Consider the following 17,025-nt stretch of genomic DNA (forward strand, 5'->3'; position numbering starts at 1 on the left):
AGAGGCAAAAAAAAAAAAAAAAAAAAAAAAAAAAGAAATGTTAAAACTTCTAGAACATAGAAGAACATCTTTGTGAAAGTAGGCTTGGCAAGGATTTTTTAGCTAGGAAGTAAAAAGTACAAACCAAAAAAGAAAAAAAATTGGACTTCATAAAAATGTAGCTGCTCTTTAAAATTTGTAAAGACTTTTTTTTGTAATTTTATAAATTTATTAATTTATTTTTATTTTTGGCTGCGTTAGGTCTTCGTTGCTGCGTGTGGGCTTTTCTCTAGTTGCGGCGAGTGGGGGCTGCTCTTCGTTGCGGTGTGTGGGCTTCTCACTGGGTGGCTTCACTTGTTGCAGAGCACGGGCTCTAGGCACGCGGGCTTCAGTAGTTGTAGCGCGTGGGCTTCAGTAGTTGTGACTCGCGGGCTCTAGAGCGCAGGCTCAGTAGTTGTGGCGCACGGGCTTAGTTGCTCCACGGCATGCGGGATCTTCCCGGACCAGGGCTTGAACCCGTGTCCCCTGCATTGGCAAGCGGATTCTTAACCGCTGCACCACCAGGGAAGCCCTGGAAAGGCTTTTGGAGGAATGCTTTTGGATGGCACATAGTCCCAAGAAGAATGGCGAGATACCTTCTTTTTCTTTTTGTAGATTTTCCGGAAGCAGACAGGAAGCCTTAGAAGGTTTAGAAGGAGGTTTGAGATGGTGCAGCCTTAATAAACGTTAGCAGGAAGGACTGCTTTCGGTGGCAAGTAACAGAAGATGTGACTTCCACAAACAGGCCCTTATGTCTCTCCTACTATGAGAAGTTTGGAGTAAGGTGGCTCATGTGTTTGTCAGCTGAACAGTGGTGTCTGTGTGGTTCTCTGGATAACTCTTGGCAGTTCTAATCTTCAAAGCAGGAAGGGGGGCTATGGGAAGCCCCAGAGACCGTCCCACTTGTGAGGAAAGCAAACACTTCCCCAGCATTTCCAGCAGACACGCCCTCGTGTCTCATTGACCAGAACTGTCATACATAGCTAATTTCAAAGGAAGCTGGAAGTGGGGCCCAGATCATCACAAGAGCCGTGCTGGGACCCCATCCTAGGTCGATTACATGGACGTAAAGTGAGGGTTGAGAACCGCTGACTCAGACCAGTTCATCACCGGGCACAGTGCTGCCCCAAACAGAGTGGGCATGGATATCAGATAGGTAATGAGCTGCACCTAACGCAGCACCCATCATGCCAGGGGAGTTCGCCATCACGTTAGTCTACCCCTGGTATTCGAGGAGCTCACCTGTCCTCGCCCCTTACCCCCTGCGTAGTCCTCTATCCTTTTCCGTGATGGTCTCAGTTGCTAGGCAAACAGTCATGTTCCTGGAAAAGAAGACCTATCTCCCCAGTATATGGCACGACCTCCTACTCATAGCAGGTGCTTTCAGATCAGAGTTTGAAGTGTCTCACCTTGCCCCATCCCTCCCAAAAAAAAAGAAATGTTAAAACTTCTAGAACATAGAAGAACATCTTTGTGAAAGTAGGCTTGGCAAGGATTTTTTAGCTAGGAAGTAAAAAGTACAAACCAAAAAAGAAAAAAAATTGGACTTCATAAAAATGTAGCTGCTCTTTAAAATTTGTAAAGACTTTTTTTTGTAATTTTATAAATTTATTAATTTATTTTTATTTTTGGCTGCGTTAGGTCTTCGTTGCTGCGTGTGGGCTTTTCTCTAGTTGCGGCGAGTGGGGGCTGCTCTTCGTTGCGGTGTGTGGGCTTCTCACTGGGTGGCTTCACTTGTTGCAGAGCACGGGCTCTAGGCACGCGGGCTTCAGTAGTTGTAGCGCGTGGGCTTCAGTAGTTGTGACTCGCGGGCTCTAGAGCGCAGGCTCAGTAGTTGTGGCGCACGGGCTTAGTTGCTCCACGGCATGCGGGATCTTCCCGGACCAGGGCTTGAACCCGTGTCCCCTGCATTGGCAAGCGGATTCTTAACCGCTGCACCACCAGGGAAGCCCTGGAAAGGCTTTTGGAGGAATGCTTTTGGATGGCACATAGTCCCAAGAAGAATGGCGAGATACCTTCTTTTTCTTTTTGTAGATTTTCCGGAAGCAGACAGGAAGCCTTAGAAGGTTTAGAAGGAGGTTTGAGATGGTGCAGCCTTAATAAACGTTAGCAGGAAGGACTGCTTTCGGTGGCAAGTAACAGAAGATGTGACTTCCACAAACAGGCCCTTATGTCTCTCCTACTATGAGAAGTTTGGAGTAAGGTGGCTCATGTGTTTGTCAGCTGAACAGTGGTGTCTGTGTGGTTCTCTGGATAACTCTTGGCAGTTCTAATCTTCAAAGCAGGAAGGGGGGCTATGGGAAGCCCCAGAGACCGTCCCACTTGTGAGGAAAGCAAACACTTCCCCAGCATTTCCAGCAGACACGCCCTCGTGTCTCATTGACCAGAACTGTCATACATAGCTAATTTCAAAGGAAGCTGGAAGTGGGGCCCAGATCATCACAAGAGCCGTGCTGGGACCCCATCCTAGGTCGATTACATGGACGTAAAGTGAGGGTTGAGAACCGCTGACTCAGACCAGTTCATCACCGGGCACAGTGCTGCCCCAAACAGAGTGGGCATGGATATCAGATAGGTAATGAGCTGCACCTAACGCAGCACCCATCATGCCAGGGGAGTTCGCCATCACGTTAGTCTACCCCTGGTATTCGAGGAGCTCACCTGTCCTCGCCCCTTACCCCCTGCGTAGTCCTCTATCCTTTTCCGTGATGGTCTCAGTTGCTAGGCAAACAGTCATGTTCCTGGAAAAGAAGACCTATCTCCCCAGTATATGGCACGACCTCCTACTCATAGCAGGTGCTTTCAGATCAGAGTTTGAAGTGTCTCACCTTGCCCCATCCCTCCCTTCTAGTGGCTTCCAGGCGCCAGGTCTTCAGGGTAGGTAAGGGAGTAGACCCATGGGCAGAAACCTACCTTTGTCGTTAGGTGCAGCCTCTGCCTTTTTTCCAGGCCTCTGCTTGATAATTCACACCCAGGCCCCCTACGGTGTGCGGTGTCAGGAATTCTCCGGGATTACGTCTTATCATTGAGGGGTTGAGAGCGAAGCCATGCGCTGTGGGCTGCTCAACTTCAGACAGGCACGTGGAGTGTTTGAACTGGGACAAAGGCTGTGTCGATTAAGGGTCTAGTTTGTGGGGGACACCACCCCTGTGGCTCCTGACACCTGCTCTCCCCCCGGTTTCCCAGCAGACACACCGAGCGTTGGGACCATCAGGGATGCTCAGAGGGTGGGCATACTTGCTCCCCTTCGTTACCTCCCTCGGTCCGGTCAGATCTCTCTGTGGACACATCTATCACCCCCACTCGTGTGAGTTCCTCAAGCTTATGCACTAGGTTGCTTATGGCCACGTCACAGCGCCTCTCGTTGCCAGGCGACGGGAACAGCTTTCCCAAGGACTTGTTGAATGAGTGGATGACGCACTGAGGCTCTCCTTCCTTCCCTCGTGCCATCGCTCCAGGCCCAGGGCAGTTAAGGGTTTAGAGCGGGTGTCTGGCTTTCTAGTGATTTAGTCCAGTTTGTCCCCGTGGCCCCTAAGGACCGCTAGTTCTAAAAAACCCATGTGGGTACTGGGGGCTCATAGGGTTGAACTGAGGCAGGAAGCAAACCTGCAAAGGCAGCCCTGAGACGGTTCCTTTACTGACTTTTGAAAGCCAAGGTTGCTTTCTGAAGAGCACATTCATTTGGCCCACCCTTGGCTTCTCAGGTGGGAGCTGTCTTAGGATATTTAGGTCAGGGGAATGCCTTCCTCTTGAAAACCTTTCCCGCTGAGTCTCAAGACCTCAGTGGAGCATGAGACGGGATGGCAGGTGTTGCCGAGGAAACTCGGGGCCTTGGCTGTCCGCCCTGGCTGGGCTCAAGCTCCATCTTTCCCCAGAAGCCTGTTGAGTGCTTCAGGGCCACATCAGTCCCTCCTTTCCTGCCTACCCATAGTTAGCCCCAGAGCAATTGGAACGGGAGATGCTATCTAATGGGGATGCTAACTGCACAGAAGAAATTAACAAACTCATCAGTGCCTCTGGGCAGGGTCTCCCGCACCCACTGCCGTGCTGGCCCCTGGTACTGACACCCACCAGTGAGGCCAAAGTCTGATTCTGTTTTGTCTCAGCCTGGGTTTGAAGCTCGCATCTGCAGCTGGTTGTCAGGCTCCAGAGTCTGCAGCCCCAGTGGAGCCGACGAAGGGGGCGGGAGGCCCTGAGTTCCCAGCTGTGGCCGTCTCACCCCCGGCCTCCGTGGGAATGGCTCCACTTGTGGTCTGGGGTGGACTTGTTTGTTTGTGTTTGAAGTTCCCCGACTCTGAGTTTAACGTCAGGGCAGGGTTGCTGGGCGGGGAGATTGTCTCTGCACAGATGCACGCGTGTGGCGGCTTCCCTGGGAGGGCATGGGTGTGGGACAGAGGGCGTGAAGGATGGCTGGTTGCGAAATACCCGGCTTGGGAATTGAGGTCACTTTCTCCTCTGCTCGCCCCACTTCCCCTGGCGTGCTCGCTCGCTCTGCCCCTTGCCCACTAATGGCAGCCCCACTGGGTACCCTCGAGACCTCTGCGAGGCTCGGCGGTGCCAGGGCCAAGGGCTGCCGCTGACACTCTTGGAGCTGAGTGCCTGGCCTGGCCTGTGCGGGGAGCCATGAGCTGCGTCATGACCTCCAGAGGCCTCCTTACAACCTCACAAATCATTTTGCAACATGTTGGCCGTGGCAGCCAGACCAGACTGCTTAGCTGGCTGGGTTGGCAGGAGGTCCCCAGAAGCTCACTGCAGCTTTGAGGAGGAGGTAAGAGAAGTAAGGGGAACAGCCCGAGGCCTGGGCAGAGCTGGCCGGTGCCAGGGAAGGAGCAGCGGCTTCAGGGACCGAACAGGGAAGGCTGGAGTAAGTCCCAAGAGCTTTGGCGACTTCCTGAAGTTTGGGATGGGTTAGACAGGGACCTGGCCCTAGCAAGGACTGCTGTGGACGTCCTCTTAAGAATATATAGTGTGGGGCTTCCCTGGTGGTGCAGTGGTTGAGAGTCCGCCTGCCGATGGAGGGGATGCGGGTTCATGCCCCGGTCCGGGAAGATCCCACATGCCGCGGAGTGGCTGGGCCCGTGAGCCATGGCCGCTGAGCCTGCGCGTCCGGAGCCTGTGCTCCACAGCGGGAGAGGCCACAACAGTGAGAGGCCCGCGTACCGCAAAAAAAAAAAAAAAGAATATATAGTGTGGGGCTTCCCTGGTGGGGCAGTGGTTGAGAGTCCGCCTGCCGATGGAGGGGATGCGGGTTCATGCCCCGGTCCGGGAAGATCCCACATGCCGCGGAGTGGCTGGGCCCGTGAGCCATGGCCGCTGAGCCTGCGCGTCCGGAGCCTGTGCTCCACAGCGGGAGAGGCCACAACAGTGAGAGGCCCGCGTACCGCAAAAAAAAAAAAAAAAAAAAAAAAAAGAATATATAGTGTGGCCCACCTGGAAAAGGGATCAGGTCCCATAGGTGTAGGTGAGCTGGAAGCTGGTCCAGAAACTGTGCCTGCTGCCTGGAGGGCTGAGTGAGCCGAGGGGAAGAGGGTGGACGTGTGGAGGCCCATCCAGGTGCATCTCCTCATTCTGCAAAGCATGCCAGGGTCTCCTCGAAAGGGGCAGCCCCTGATAGCAGTCAGGGCGGTGGCTAGTTTTAATGAATTTAGAGCTGGTTTGGAGCCAGGGATTGGGTGTAGCCCAAAGGGTGGATACTTGCACAACAGGACCGGAGGTGGTGGCCCATGATGGCCGAATACCTTTGGAGAGCGTAGGGCAGTCTGTGACTTTTATTCAGAGGACTCATTGCCTGGAACAGTCGGGACGTGGCTGGATCTGGGGCTTGGGGCCACAGGAGAGGCAGACCCTGCCCACTGCCATCCTGCTTGTGCCTGTCAGGACAGCTTAGATGAGCAACGGGGCCAGGGAGTCGTTATTTGGGGAGATGGTGTGGAATATAGAAACAGGGCGTTGGGTTGAGGTCTGAGTCCCTTCATGATTCAGAACAGTTACAGAGTTCTCAGAGCCTCGGTTTCCTCACCTGTAAGATGGGAATAATAAAATACACCTTTAAGTCTCATGGGTTCATTAGCACGTGTGGTTTGACTATTGGTGAGTGACCCTGAGTGACAAGCTGCCCTTGTTACCGTGCTGAGGCTGGACTCAGAATTGCCTGCCGCTGTTTGTAGGCTGGGTGGGCGGGTGTCCCTCCGCCAGTGAGTGAGCCAGGCAGGTTGCCCAGCACCCACATCTCGACATAGTTCTTTTCTCCCATCAAGAGTCTGGAAAGATCTGTGACTTGTTTGGTAATACAAAACTATTTTGCGGGAAAAATGATATGCTTAGGAGCTTTGGGGTTGTGTGAATGTTGGAACACCACTCTTGTACTGCAGTGCTTATGTCCTGGAATTTTCATTGAGAATCCAGGGAGAGAAGGGGATAAGGTATTACATAAATAGAAGAGATTATCATCACTACCAGGGTTGATAATGAAGTGTTGACATGGTTTCCATAATTGAGAGAGCCCACTGCTGTACCTGGGAGTCTGGTGTCCATCTCCGCCTGTGCCTGGGATTCATTGCCCATTTATATTTCACCGTCTGCCACCTCTGACCTGCTTGCCCTGCTTGAGATGGGAAGTCCTGGAACCCTGAGAAGGCAGTGATCTGCTCAGGGTCCTGCAGCAGCCAGCAGGGTTAGGGTGACAACTGTCTTGGCATCTGGTCACTTGTATAGCCTGGATCACAGATCATCCATAGAAGAGATCTCCCCCTCCCAGGCCCTGTGTTTTAGGGTACAGCTGACTTTGTTTGCAAAACCAGTTGTCTGGAAAGACGTGTTTTCTGCAAAGCTGCAAAACCCTGGGTGAGAAATCATCCAGGCACACAGCCGTCGCCTGAGGCCTCTCCTGTTCCTACGCCCTTACAGCTCTGGGAGCTGCTTCCTTTTCCCGGGGAAGTTTTTCTCTTTCAGTGGCATGTACTTCGGGAGATCTGACTGGTGTCTGCTCTTCAGGGGTGTCTGACTGGCCTCATCTCCATGGAAGGGATGCTTAGGGCAGCCTCCGTTTGGGAGGCCTGTTTGGGAGTCACGCCAGCGCAGCCAGGGCTGACAAAGGATATTTGAAGTTGATCAGGGTGCCAGGCTGGGTTGCAGGTGCTTGTCTGGGCAGGCAGCATCCCCAGAGTCGGCGCAGCTCCTCTCCGGCCACGTCATCTGGTGCTAATGGTGGAGGTGTGAGCGCTCCAAGGAGAAGGGGTGCTCAGGTTTCTTGGAGTCAACCTGGGAGCGGGGTCTTGGCCCTTAGACCTGAAAATAAACATCCCGGCTCTGTGAATATCACCAGCATTGTCCTGAAGGCCATCGCCAGCATCTGGGTCTTCTTTAGTCCCATCTCTGAAACCGGCATGACCTCACCTGCGTTCTCTCTGTTACCCAAGGAGGTTGTAAGAGAACCTGAAGACTTAGCTGGATGAGGACACCACCCACCCAGGCTTCCACTGAGCACGTGTTTCCTTGTGCTGGGCATTTTCTGAACATTTTACATCCATGTTTTCTCATGTAAGTCTTCACAATAGCCCTTGGTAGGGGATCATCCCCATTTTAGAGGTGGGGAAACTGAGGCTGACAGGTTAAATCTGTGTTCACCTGCTGAGGGAGGGTGGTGGTGGGGGGCTTTGAGGCCAGGTCCCTCTGTCCCGAGAGCTGGAGTTTTTCCTCAGAGCTACACTGAGTCTTGGATGTGCTTGGTGTAACCAAGGGTAATGTTCTGGGCCTGTATTTTTGTCAGTGTTGTTCCAAGCACTTTCATATATATTTGGACCCCAACTTCCATAAAATGTTACCCTTTTTATAGTGAGATTGAAGCTGAGCTAAGGGGGGATTTCCCCAAAAGCCTTGACCATAGATGTCAGAGCTGGGACCAGAGCCTAGATCTTTCAGCCTTGGACACTTAGTGAGCGCCTGCTGTGTACCGTGTCTCGGTGATACCCACCGACTGTTTGCAGGCTGACATGATGCTCTTCTGCTCCTTCTTTAAATCAGGCTGAGTGTCAGGGCGGGGACGGGATGCACAGCCATGAAGCAAAAGGGTATCAGGGGTGGAGGAAGACTTTTATTCTACCCCAGGTCCTCGCCTGGGGCCAGGGTGCTGATGACTCTTTCCCACTTGCTGCTGGTCCCGTCGCTGAAACCCCCAGGTGCTCTTCTTTCTGAAGAATTTATATCTTGCGGTTTTGTGGTTAAGAGAAAATGACGCTACCCATGAAAAGCCCTCACGGAGGTCCCTGGTGCTGGGCCGGCAGGCCCTGCTACGGCTTGTCTGGGAAAGTAGCCCCTGGGTGTTTCTGCGACTGCAACCAACTTTCTAAAAAGTGAGAGCAGCTTTATTTTTGCTCAGGTGGGAGCTGCTCCATGCCGGGCACCTCCTTAAGCAGAACCCAAATCTGCAGGTGTTGTTTCTTCTTTACGATCTCTAGTACACCGGTTCCGTGTCGGGGTCGCAGTGCACCCCGACTCATCCCCTTTCCTGGTCCCCGCACAGGTGGCCAGGCTTATGGGTTGTCAACTGCGTGCAGTGAGGAATCCCTTTAAATTCTGCATGGTCCTACCTATGGGCCCCCTCTGGGCTGCCTAGTGGGGATCCCTAACAGCCTTTAAAAAAGAAACCGCTTGCTCTGCTTTGGGGGAACTCGCCCTGGATTTTGAGACTCTCGAGCTCCTGAGCCATCACTTGCCTGATTTGGCATTTGTTTTCCACTGGCATTTTAATAAACATGTGTGCCTGTTGGGGCTCCAGAACGTATTGTGTGTTCATTTGTCCGTTCATTCAGCTAAGGTTTTACAGTAGCAGACCACACGCCAGGTGCTGTGCTGGCCCCTGGGGATCTAGTGGTGATCAGGTGATCAAGAACACAGACCAGGCCCCTGGCTTCAAGGGAGTTTCCTGTCTAAAGAAGGAAGCAGACAAGTAAGATATTAGAACCGCGCTGAGTGATCTGATGGAGGAGAAGGGCTGGGGCTGTGAGGAACAGGGCTGAAGGGCTTGGTGAAGTCTTCCTGGAGGAATGGATATCTAAGCTGAGTTGTGGAGGCTGAGAGGTCGTTGGGATGAGCCTTCCTGGTAGAGTGCCAAGGGCTGCGGGCCTTGAGGCTGAAAAGGGCGGGACACGTTGGCGGGGCTGAATGCGATAAAGCCCCCAGATACTGGCTCGTTGTCAAGGCCAGGTTGGCTGATCTCGATGTTGACCTGTGATGGCCAAAGTCTTAGCAGAATGGATGGGTTATTAATTGGCTCCTAGGGGTGCAGCCCTTGAAACACTCGGGCTGGTGACGGTCCGCCCTCTTTGCTGCTGCAATTAGCGCCAGCAGCCTGAGCTCTTTGGTTCACGCAGAAAAGAATGGTTTTGACTTTGCACAGTTAATTGACTTATTTATTGCCTTGTCTTTGGTCAGCAATCTGGCACTGTGGTTTGAGAGCAGTTTGGAGTGGAAGGAAGCCCTGGCTGTGAGAAACCTTTCAATGTGGGGATAAGGCCCCTGTGTTTTCTTCCCTCCTTCCTTCCTCGGGCATATTTGAGCACATGTTACGTGCCAGATGCAGTAATAGGCGTGTGGGGACAGTCAAATGAGGTGGGCACGGTCCCTGCCCTGCTGTAAAATAATGGGGGACTAACCTAATCTTTGGGGGTGGTTTCCATACTATAATTCAGTCCTCCCAACCAACTGCAAGCTGGTATCATCCTTGCTGTTGTACAGATGACAGAACCAAGACTCAGAGATGTTAATGCACTTCCCCGAGGTCACACAGCTGTTAAATGGCAGAAGCTAGATTTGAACCCAGATTCTGTTCACCTCTGAAGCCTGTGCTGTGTCCACTGCCCTGGGAGCTCACATCTATTGGGGGAGACCCAGTCAGAAGCTCAAACATGAACCCCTCTGTAATAGGCGCTACCAGAGAGGTGTAGACAGTGCACCCGGAAGGGGAGATGAGGGATTCTGATTAGCCCGGGAGGTCTTGCCCAGGCCAAGGACATTGTGGCTGGAGGAGGGAAGGATTTCCTGCCAAAACAGTTTGAGCAGAGGCCTGGGAGTAGGGAAGTACAGAAGGTATTTGTGGAATCCCTGTAGCACCCAGGTTAGGTGGAGAGGAGATAAGCCTGGAAAAGAAAGTTGAAGCCCTGAACTTGGAATTGGCCTCTGGTCACAATTGGGAGAGATGGGTCAGAGTGGGACACGAGTGCCTCTACTTAGCCCCGTAGAATGAAAGCAGCACTTGTGTCCTCACATTCGTTAGCTTTATGCTCTAAAGATGCTCCCAGGGGCCTAGGTTCCATAATAGGACAGCACATAGTACACTTCTTGTCTGGCAACCCAGAGTTGCCCGCCCCAGCAGAGAGCGTTCCATTAGCAATGTCTGCTCTGGGTACCTGAAGGGCATGTGCTGCAGGAATGCCATTGGGTTTGCCTTTGTCTAGGTTTCACTAAACATCAAAACTGTACAATGAGTGGAATTATTTTTGTTCTGACTCAGTGTTTCCTCTCTAGCAATTGTCCCCACTTGCCGCTGAGCTCTCTAGATACCAGGACTTAGCAGAGCTCAGGGCTGCAGGAGAGGGCCCGTGCCCCTGAGTGTAGCAGATTGTGAGCCTGGGACCAGATACATTTCTGGGGGAAACTTCAGAAAGACTGATGTAGAAGCAATGGTTTTGTTTTCATTATGGGTCTCATTTCACACCTCATATCCCTCTAGCCATAAGGGTTCTTTAACGGGTCTGTGGATAGAATTCAGGGGGTCCATGAATTTGGAGGGGAAAAGAATTGTACCTTCTTTTTTTTTCATTAACCTCATCTGAAATTTAGTATGTTGTTCAATTTGGATGGAGGCAACAAGGCACAGCCATCTGAGCAAATATGTGCGGCTCAGTCACCAGTAGAAATCACAGCTGTTTTCATATCACATGACAGTTGTGGGGCTATCTGAAAAAGCAGTTTGTACTTGTCACAACTTCAAAGGTATGAGACCCGTTGCTAGATATTGTTTGATGCTTTAATAAAGAAGCTTATAGTACTCTATAACAATTTTAAGTAATACTTGGATAAGTATATTTAAATATAATTGATTTCATTTGTAAACCTAATGTTCTGTTTTATGGATTTAAAAGCATTGTTCTTAGAAAGGGATCAGGGACCTCCCCAGACTGCCAAAGGGGTCCATGGTCCAAAAATGGTCAAGAGCTCCTGTTTGGAAATTGGGAGGCTTTCTAAGTATTTGAAATTTTAAATTATTAAATGTCAGTAATTATTTTTTAGCATTGCAACTGTGCTAACAAAAAGAATCCTTATTCTTTAGAGAAAATATACCGAGGTATTTACAGATGAAAGAAAAAGGAATGAATGAACAAGGGCAAAAACCCTGAAGGGGGCAGCAGGTCTTGGGAAGTGGCTCCAGTGGCGGGGTTCCTTTGTCCAAGACTTTGAAGGTGGTGCCTGCCTTTGGGGGAAGCTCTCAACGGATGCCTGGGTCGCTGGGTGTCAGCCGAGCCTGGTCCTCTTTGTGTTGTGCGCTCATTTCCATGTTTTCAAGTCCACTCCACCTTCTCAATCAGCCCCCGCTGCGCCCGCGCTGCAGGTCTTGCCCCTCTGCATCCGTCAGAACCCGGTTGGTCGGGGCCCAGCGTTTGTCAAAGAGAATACTTGTCTGACTTTAATTTACCCTTAGTTTTTTGAAGTTTTAGCCTTTTGAGAGTCTTTTGAAAGCTGTGGACACGCTTCCCTGGAAAATGCACAGATTCACATGTCTGAAATTTGCATACATTTCAGGGATGGGTCTTGGTGGACCCAAGTCAGGGACCTTTGCTAGCCACGCCACAGCCCACAGGCCTGGCCAGCACTCACGGTGTGTGTGCTATGTGCCAGGCACACACTGAGTGCTTCATTTCTTCTCTGCCCCCCAGAGAGGGAGGTTCTATTATTACCCCCATTTTCTGGAGAAGGAAACTGAGACTTTCCTGGGGGTGGGGTGTTAAGTAGCGTGTCCAAGGTCACAGGGCTAGGGTGTGTCTGAGCCTTCGGATCCCAGCCCAATCTGATTCTAGGCTGGAAGCAGCCTAAGTGGAAGGCCACTCATCTTCCTCAAACCCCCCTGTCTTCCGCATCGTCAATCACTGATGCGCCCCTCCTCCCCTTCCCCCAAGCAGGAAGCCCTTCTTCCATTTAACCTGGTTCTGTCTTCTGCCCAGTCTTGACAGTTACTCTCCGAAGAGCGTGGTCCCGAGGGGGAGGCCGTGCCAGCCAGCCTTGGGTGGGGTAACGGGTGATGGGTGGTTCTCTAGGATTTCCTGCTTCACCCCGTTTGAATGGCAGCAGAGGGGGCACCTGGCAGGCCCCTGTCCTTATCACACGGCCTGTGTTTGCCAGAGCTCCCCATATCATGCTCGGGGCTGCCATGTACACGTGCCCGGAATGAACCCACTTTTCTTTCCTGGACTTCCCACAGGCAAAGCTGGTCCGGTACATCTGCAAGCAGCGGCAGTGCAAGCTGAGCGTGGCTCCCAGCGAGAGGACCCCGGAGCTCAACAGCTACCCTCGCTTCAGCGACTGGCTGTACACCTTTAACGTGAGGCCGGAGGTGGTACAGGTACGTGGGCCGGGCTGTGGGGATTGGGGTCTGGGGGTGGGGCATGGGGGGGTAGTCAAGCAAAGGGACCACGCACAAACCCGAGGACCAGCTCCACTGTGGCTAGTGCTCTATACTCAGGAAAGGAATGTGGGGGGATGGCAGCAACAGGAGGGACTCAGGGTACATGTGGCTCTAGTATGTGTCCTGGGTGCCATCGCTTTATGAGCCAGACAGCCTGACCACACTACTCATAGGTTCGCCGTGAGGACAGCAGCCGACGTTTCTGGAAACGTCGGCTGTGCAACAGACACTGTGTTAAACACTGTGCAGAGAATCTCACTTCATTCTCACAAAACCCTGTGAAGGAGTTACTGTCATTATTGCCATTTTATACTTGAGAAAATTAAAGCACAGAAGGGTCAAATAACTTGTTTAAAAGCATACAGCTAGTAAATGATAGCTTTGGAATTTGGAAGCAAGGGTCTGAGTTTAGTTTTCTCCTGTAACTGCAGTAATATATTATTTTCTTTCCTTTGTTCTCTCTTGCCATCCATCCAACCTACCCACCCACCTACCCACTAACTAATCAACCGGTTTGCATGGAGAGGGTCAGGGGTCCAGGACAGCTCTCACGGGGCATCAATAAATCAATGCTTGGCAGGTGTGATTCACCCAGCCAGGTCTTTTAAATCCTTTATTTCTCTTCTAAAATCAAAAAGATGGACTCTTGCTATTGTTTTAAAAGTAATATGAGTTCATTTTATACTTTATTCATTTACACTTTGGAAAACAGAAAAGGGAGGGGAAAAATCACATACATATTCCCACTACTCAGAGAAAAATCTGTGATCATTAAGATTCTGATTTTTCCTTCTAGTCTTTTTTTCTTTTTGCCCTAATAGTTAAGTCTTTAAAAAATCTCTAGTGGGTTAGACCTGTGCTGTCTAGTAAGGTAGCTAATATTGTGACTTGGAATGTGGCAGGTCCACACTGAGATGTGTTACGATTTCAAAGATATAAATTCAAAGATGTACTGAATCAAGACTTGATACAGAAAAAAGGAAAAGAAATATTAACAACTTTAAGATTTTAATCTGGTGAGATGACACTTTTGGATATATTAAGCTAAATAAAATGTGATTCAAATTAACTTCATAGATATTTACTTTTTAAAATGTGGCTGCTCAAAAATTAAAATTTAAGTGCGTGGCTTGCATTATTTTTCTCTAGGGCAACACTGGTTTAAACCATCCTGAATAAGCAATTTTATATTTTGCGCTTATCATTTGACCTGCTAAGCAGCCTGTTTTCCCCGTATCTTCGCACTTGGTAACCCCCAGCCTTTTTTTAAGTGGATGCATGATGTTGAAGTGTATGTGCTGTGGTTTACTAGGCAGGGGTTAATTCCAGTTGTTGACTATTATATATAACATGGTGGTTAACATTATTTAGGAAGCTATTTGTGTATTTAAGAATTTTCCCTAGGAGAGATTCCAGCACAGGAGGTGACGTGAGCATTAAAGGTTTGGGGAAGGGGGTAGAAGAAGATGGGAATGAATGGGGGGGACCCACAGGGCTGCTCTCAGCACCTTACATGCTCCCAGCCCTGGCCCCGGCCCCAGTGGCCCTCATATTTGTGGCATATGCCAGCTTTTAAGAAACTGGCAGAGGGACTTCCCTGGTGGTGCAGTGGTTAAGAATCTGCCTGCCAATGCAGGAGACACGGGTTCAAGCCCTGATCTGGGAAGATCCCACATGCCGCAGAGCAACTAAGCCCGTGTGCCACAACTACTGAGCCTGTGCTCTAGAGCCCGCGAGCCACAACTACTGAGCCCACGTGCCACAACTGCTGAAGCCTGTGCACCTAGAGCCTGTGCTCCGCAACAAGAGAAGCCACTGCAGTGAGGAGCCCACGCACCGCAAGGAAGGGTACCCCCTGCTCGCCGCAACTAGAGAAAGTCCACTCGTGGCAACGAAGACCAGCGCAGCCAAAAATAAATAAATTAATTAATTAAAAAAAAAAAAAGAAACTGGCAGAAAAGAGTTGTTCCATGTGAAGGTTGAGGGAAACTGTTTTGTGAGTTGGAGGTATCTTGGGCGTTATTAACAGTTCCGCGTACGTGTAACACATAATATGTATAATGTATACGTATAATAACACATAATACGTATAATGAACTTCACCTCTCTACATCTCTCCATCTGTCTCCCCACTCACCCATCCCCACCTGCCTAACAGTTTTCTGCCATACAGGAAGGATATCCAAACATATGATGGTTAATCCATGGTGACAGATTTAAAATCATGGGCTTGGAGACTAGGAAGAACTGAATGGTCCCTCAGCCCACTCGTGGCAACGAAGACCAGCGCAGCCAAAAATAAATTAATTAATTAATTAAAAAAAAAAAAAAAAAGAAACTGGCAGAAAAGAGTTGTTCCATGTGAAGGTTGAGGGAAACTGTTTTGTGAGCTGGAGGTATCTTGGGCGTTATTAACAGTTCCGCGTACGTGTAACACATAATATGTATAATGTATACGTATAATAACACATAATACGTATAATGAACTTCACCTCTCTACATCTCTCCATCTGTCTCCCCACTCACCCATCCCCACCTGCCTAACAGTTTTCTGCCATACAGGAAGGATATCCAAACATATGATGGTTAATCCATGGTGACAGATTTAAAATCATGGGCTTGGAGACTAGGAAGAACTGAATGGTCCCTCCAGCTCCCCAGGCCAACCCCTAAAATTTCTCTAGGGGCTCCCCACCCCTCCTTAAAATCTCAGGATGAAGCCGTTTCCCCTCACACTCATGTCTGTAGCTTAAGTTGGAGATACTGGAGCTCCACGAGGGCAGTGACTTGCCCAGCATCTCATCAATGTTATCCCTACTTGGCCGTGAGAGTTCAGAGTGGCCGAGGGGCTCTTTGAGGGTCCCAGAGCTAGTAACAGGGACAGACTTGAGGTTCAGACCTGGGCCTGCTGGACTCCAAACTGTGCCTTCTAACTTCCTGTCTCGGGCCTGAGACATCGCTGGCAGATGGCTTTGCTCCTCAAGGGGTTTCCCTCAGATCTCCAGAGATGCGAAGTGCAGGAGACCCAGCCCCACCCATGTCAGTCTTTGAGACAGGAGCCAGCTGTGCCCAGGGCAGAAGCCAGTACCACGAAGGCCGGCTACAGAGGCTTGTTTGGCCTCTGGGGAGCACTCTGGTGGCAGCCGGTACAGGGGTCTCCCAGCCGGGCGCAGAGGTGAAGCAGATCCCGAGTCAGGTGATGTTTGAATCACAAAGTCATGCGTGATAGTCAGAGCTGGGTGGTAAATGAGGGACGAGCTCCTTTGTGCTCAGTGGTCAGACAGGCAGGAGAGCCCAAGAGCCAGGTGTATTTGGGAGCCAGGATGCTACCTGGCGTGGAGCAGTGGGGCAGAGTCTGAGCAGAGAGCTGTGTGGGGACGGCGGGCTCAGGGTGAGACAGCACGAGTGTCTCCAGTTGCTCAGTGACTCTTGCCCCAAGACGTACTGCAGACCCGCCCACCTCCCTCCATGTCTCCCTTCCCCCGCCACCATGGTCCAGGCCCCCATCCTCCCTCACCCAAACTCCTGCAGCAGCTCTGGAACTGTCTCCCTGCTTTATCATTCACCTGCTTCATTGCATTTTCCACACAGCAGCCAGAGTGCCCGCGAAGAAATGTAAATTGGATCACATCACTTTCCATTGCTTCCCACTTCTTTCCGAATAAACACCAGATGCCTCACACACTTTGACCTCTGCCCGCCTCTCTCTGGCCTCATCTCGCTCACTCTCCCCTTCGCTCCCTCCGGTTTGACCTTTGCGCCCACTCTTCCGCTCTCTGGAGTGCTCTTTCCTAGGCTGATCCTGTGGGCATCATTCTGGTGTCAGGTCTATTGTCACTTCCTCCAGGCAGTCTTCCCTGATGACGTGACCTAAAGGTCACTCCTATCTTTCATTTTCTACCAATGCACCTTGGCTGATTTTCTCAAGGGCACCAGTCCCTTTCTGGAGTTTACGTAACTTATTTGTTGCTCGTGGTCTGTCTCCTCTCTCCCGCTGGAGTACAAGCTCCGGGAGACAGGGACCTGCCTGCTCTGGTTGTTGGTCACAGAATCCCCTTTGAGTATTGGGCCTGATGCGATGACTGTTTGAGAAGAGGGAGGAAGGGTGGATCTCATCATGACATGGCGGATGTCCCCTGAGTCAAGGGTTTGGTCCTGAGTGGGTGGTGACACAGGTTATTCCAGGGTCTGGCTTTCCAAGCCTGTAAGATAGGCCACCGTTGGGACTATAGCCCCAAAGATCCATCTTCCCAGTCATGCCCGGCTGCCCATGAGTCAGCCTCTGGAAAGACCCCTGGGAGAGTTGGTGCTCCCAGGGGAGGGGCCTT

General features: G+C 50.9%; 1 protein-coding gene across 9 annotated transcripts in view; it reads left to right on the top strand.

The window, feature by feature from the left end:
- Positions 1–17,025, top strand: part of KSR1 (kinase suppressor of ras 1) — a 160,777-nt gene that overhangs the window by 73,512 nt on the left and 70,240 nt on the right. For 6 of the 9 annotated variants that reach the window (XR_003001903.1, XM_024735550.1, XM_024735566.1 and 3 more), the window contains exon 2: positions 12,494–12,634. Coding sequence is in view for 6 of the 9 variants with exons in the window: in XM_024735550.1 (XP_024591318.1) it covers positions 12,494–12,634 (141 nt within the window). In the remaining 3 variants the exon portion in view is untranslated. Of the gene's footprint in view, positions 1–4,441; positions 4,883–7,436; positions 7,558–12,493; positions 12,635–17,025 lie in introns of those variants that run through there. The other 3 variants (XM_024735595.1, XM_024735558.1, XM_024735585.1) reach the window with 3 other exon arrangements.

The sequence above is a fragment of the Neophocaena asiaeorientalis genome, unplaced genomic scaffold (genome assembly GCF_003031525.2).
Source record: "Neophocaena asiaeorientalis asiaeorientalis breed wild unplaced genomic scaffold, Neophocaena_asiaeorientalis_V1.1 scaffold129, whole genome shotgun sequence".
Classification (NCBI taxonomy): Eukaryota; Metazoa; Chordata; class Mammalia; order Artiodactyla; family Phocoenidae; genus Neophocaena; species Neophocaena asiaeorientalis.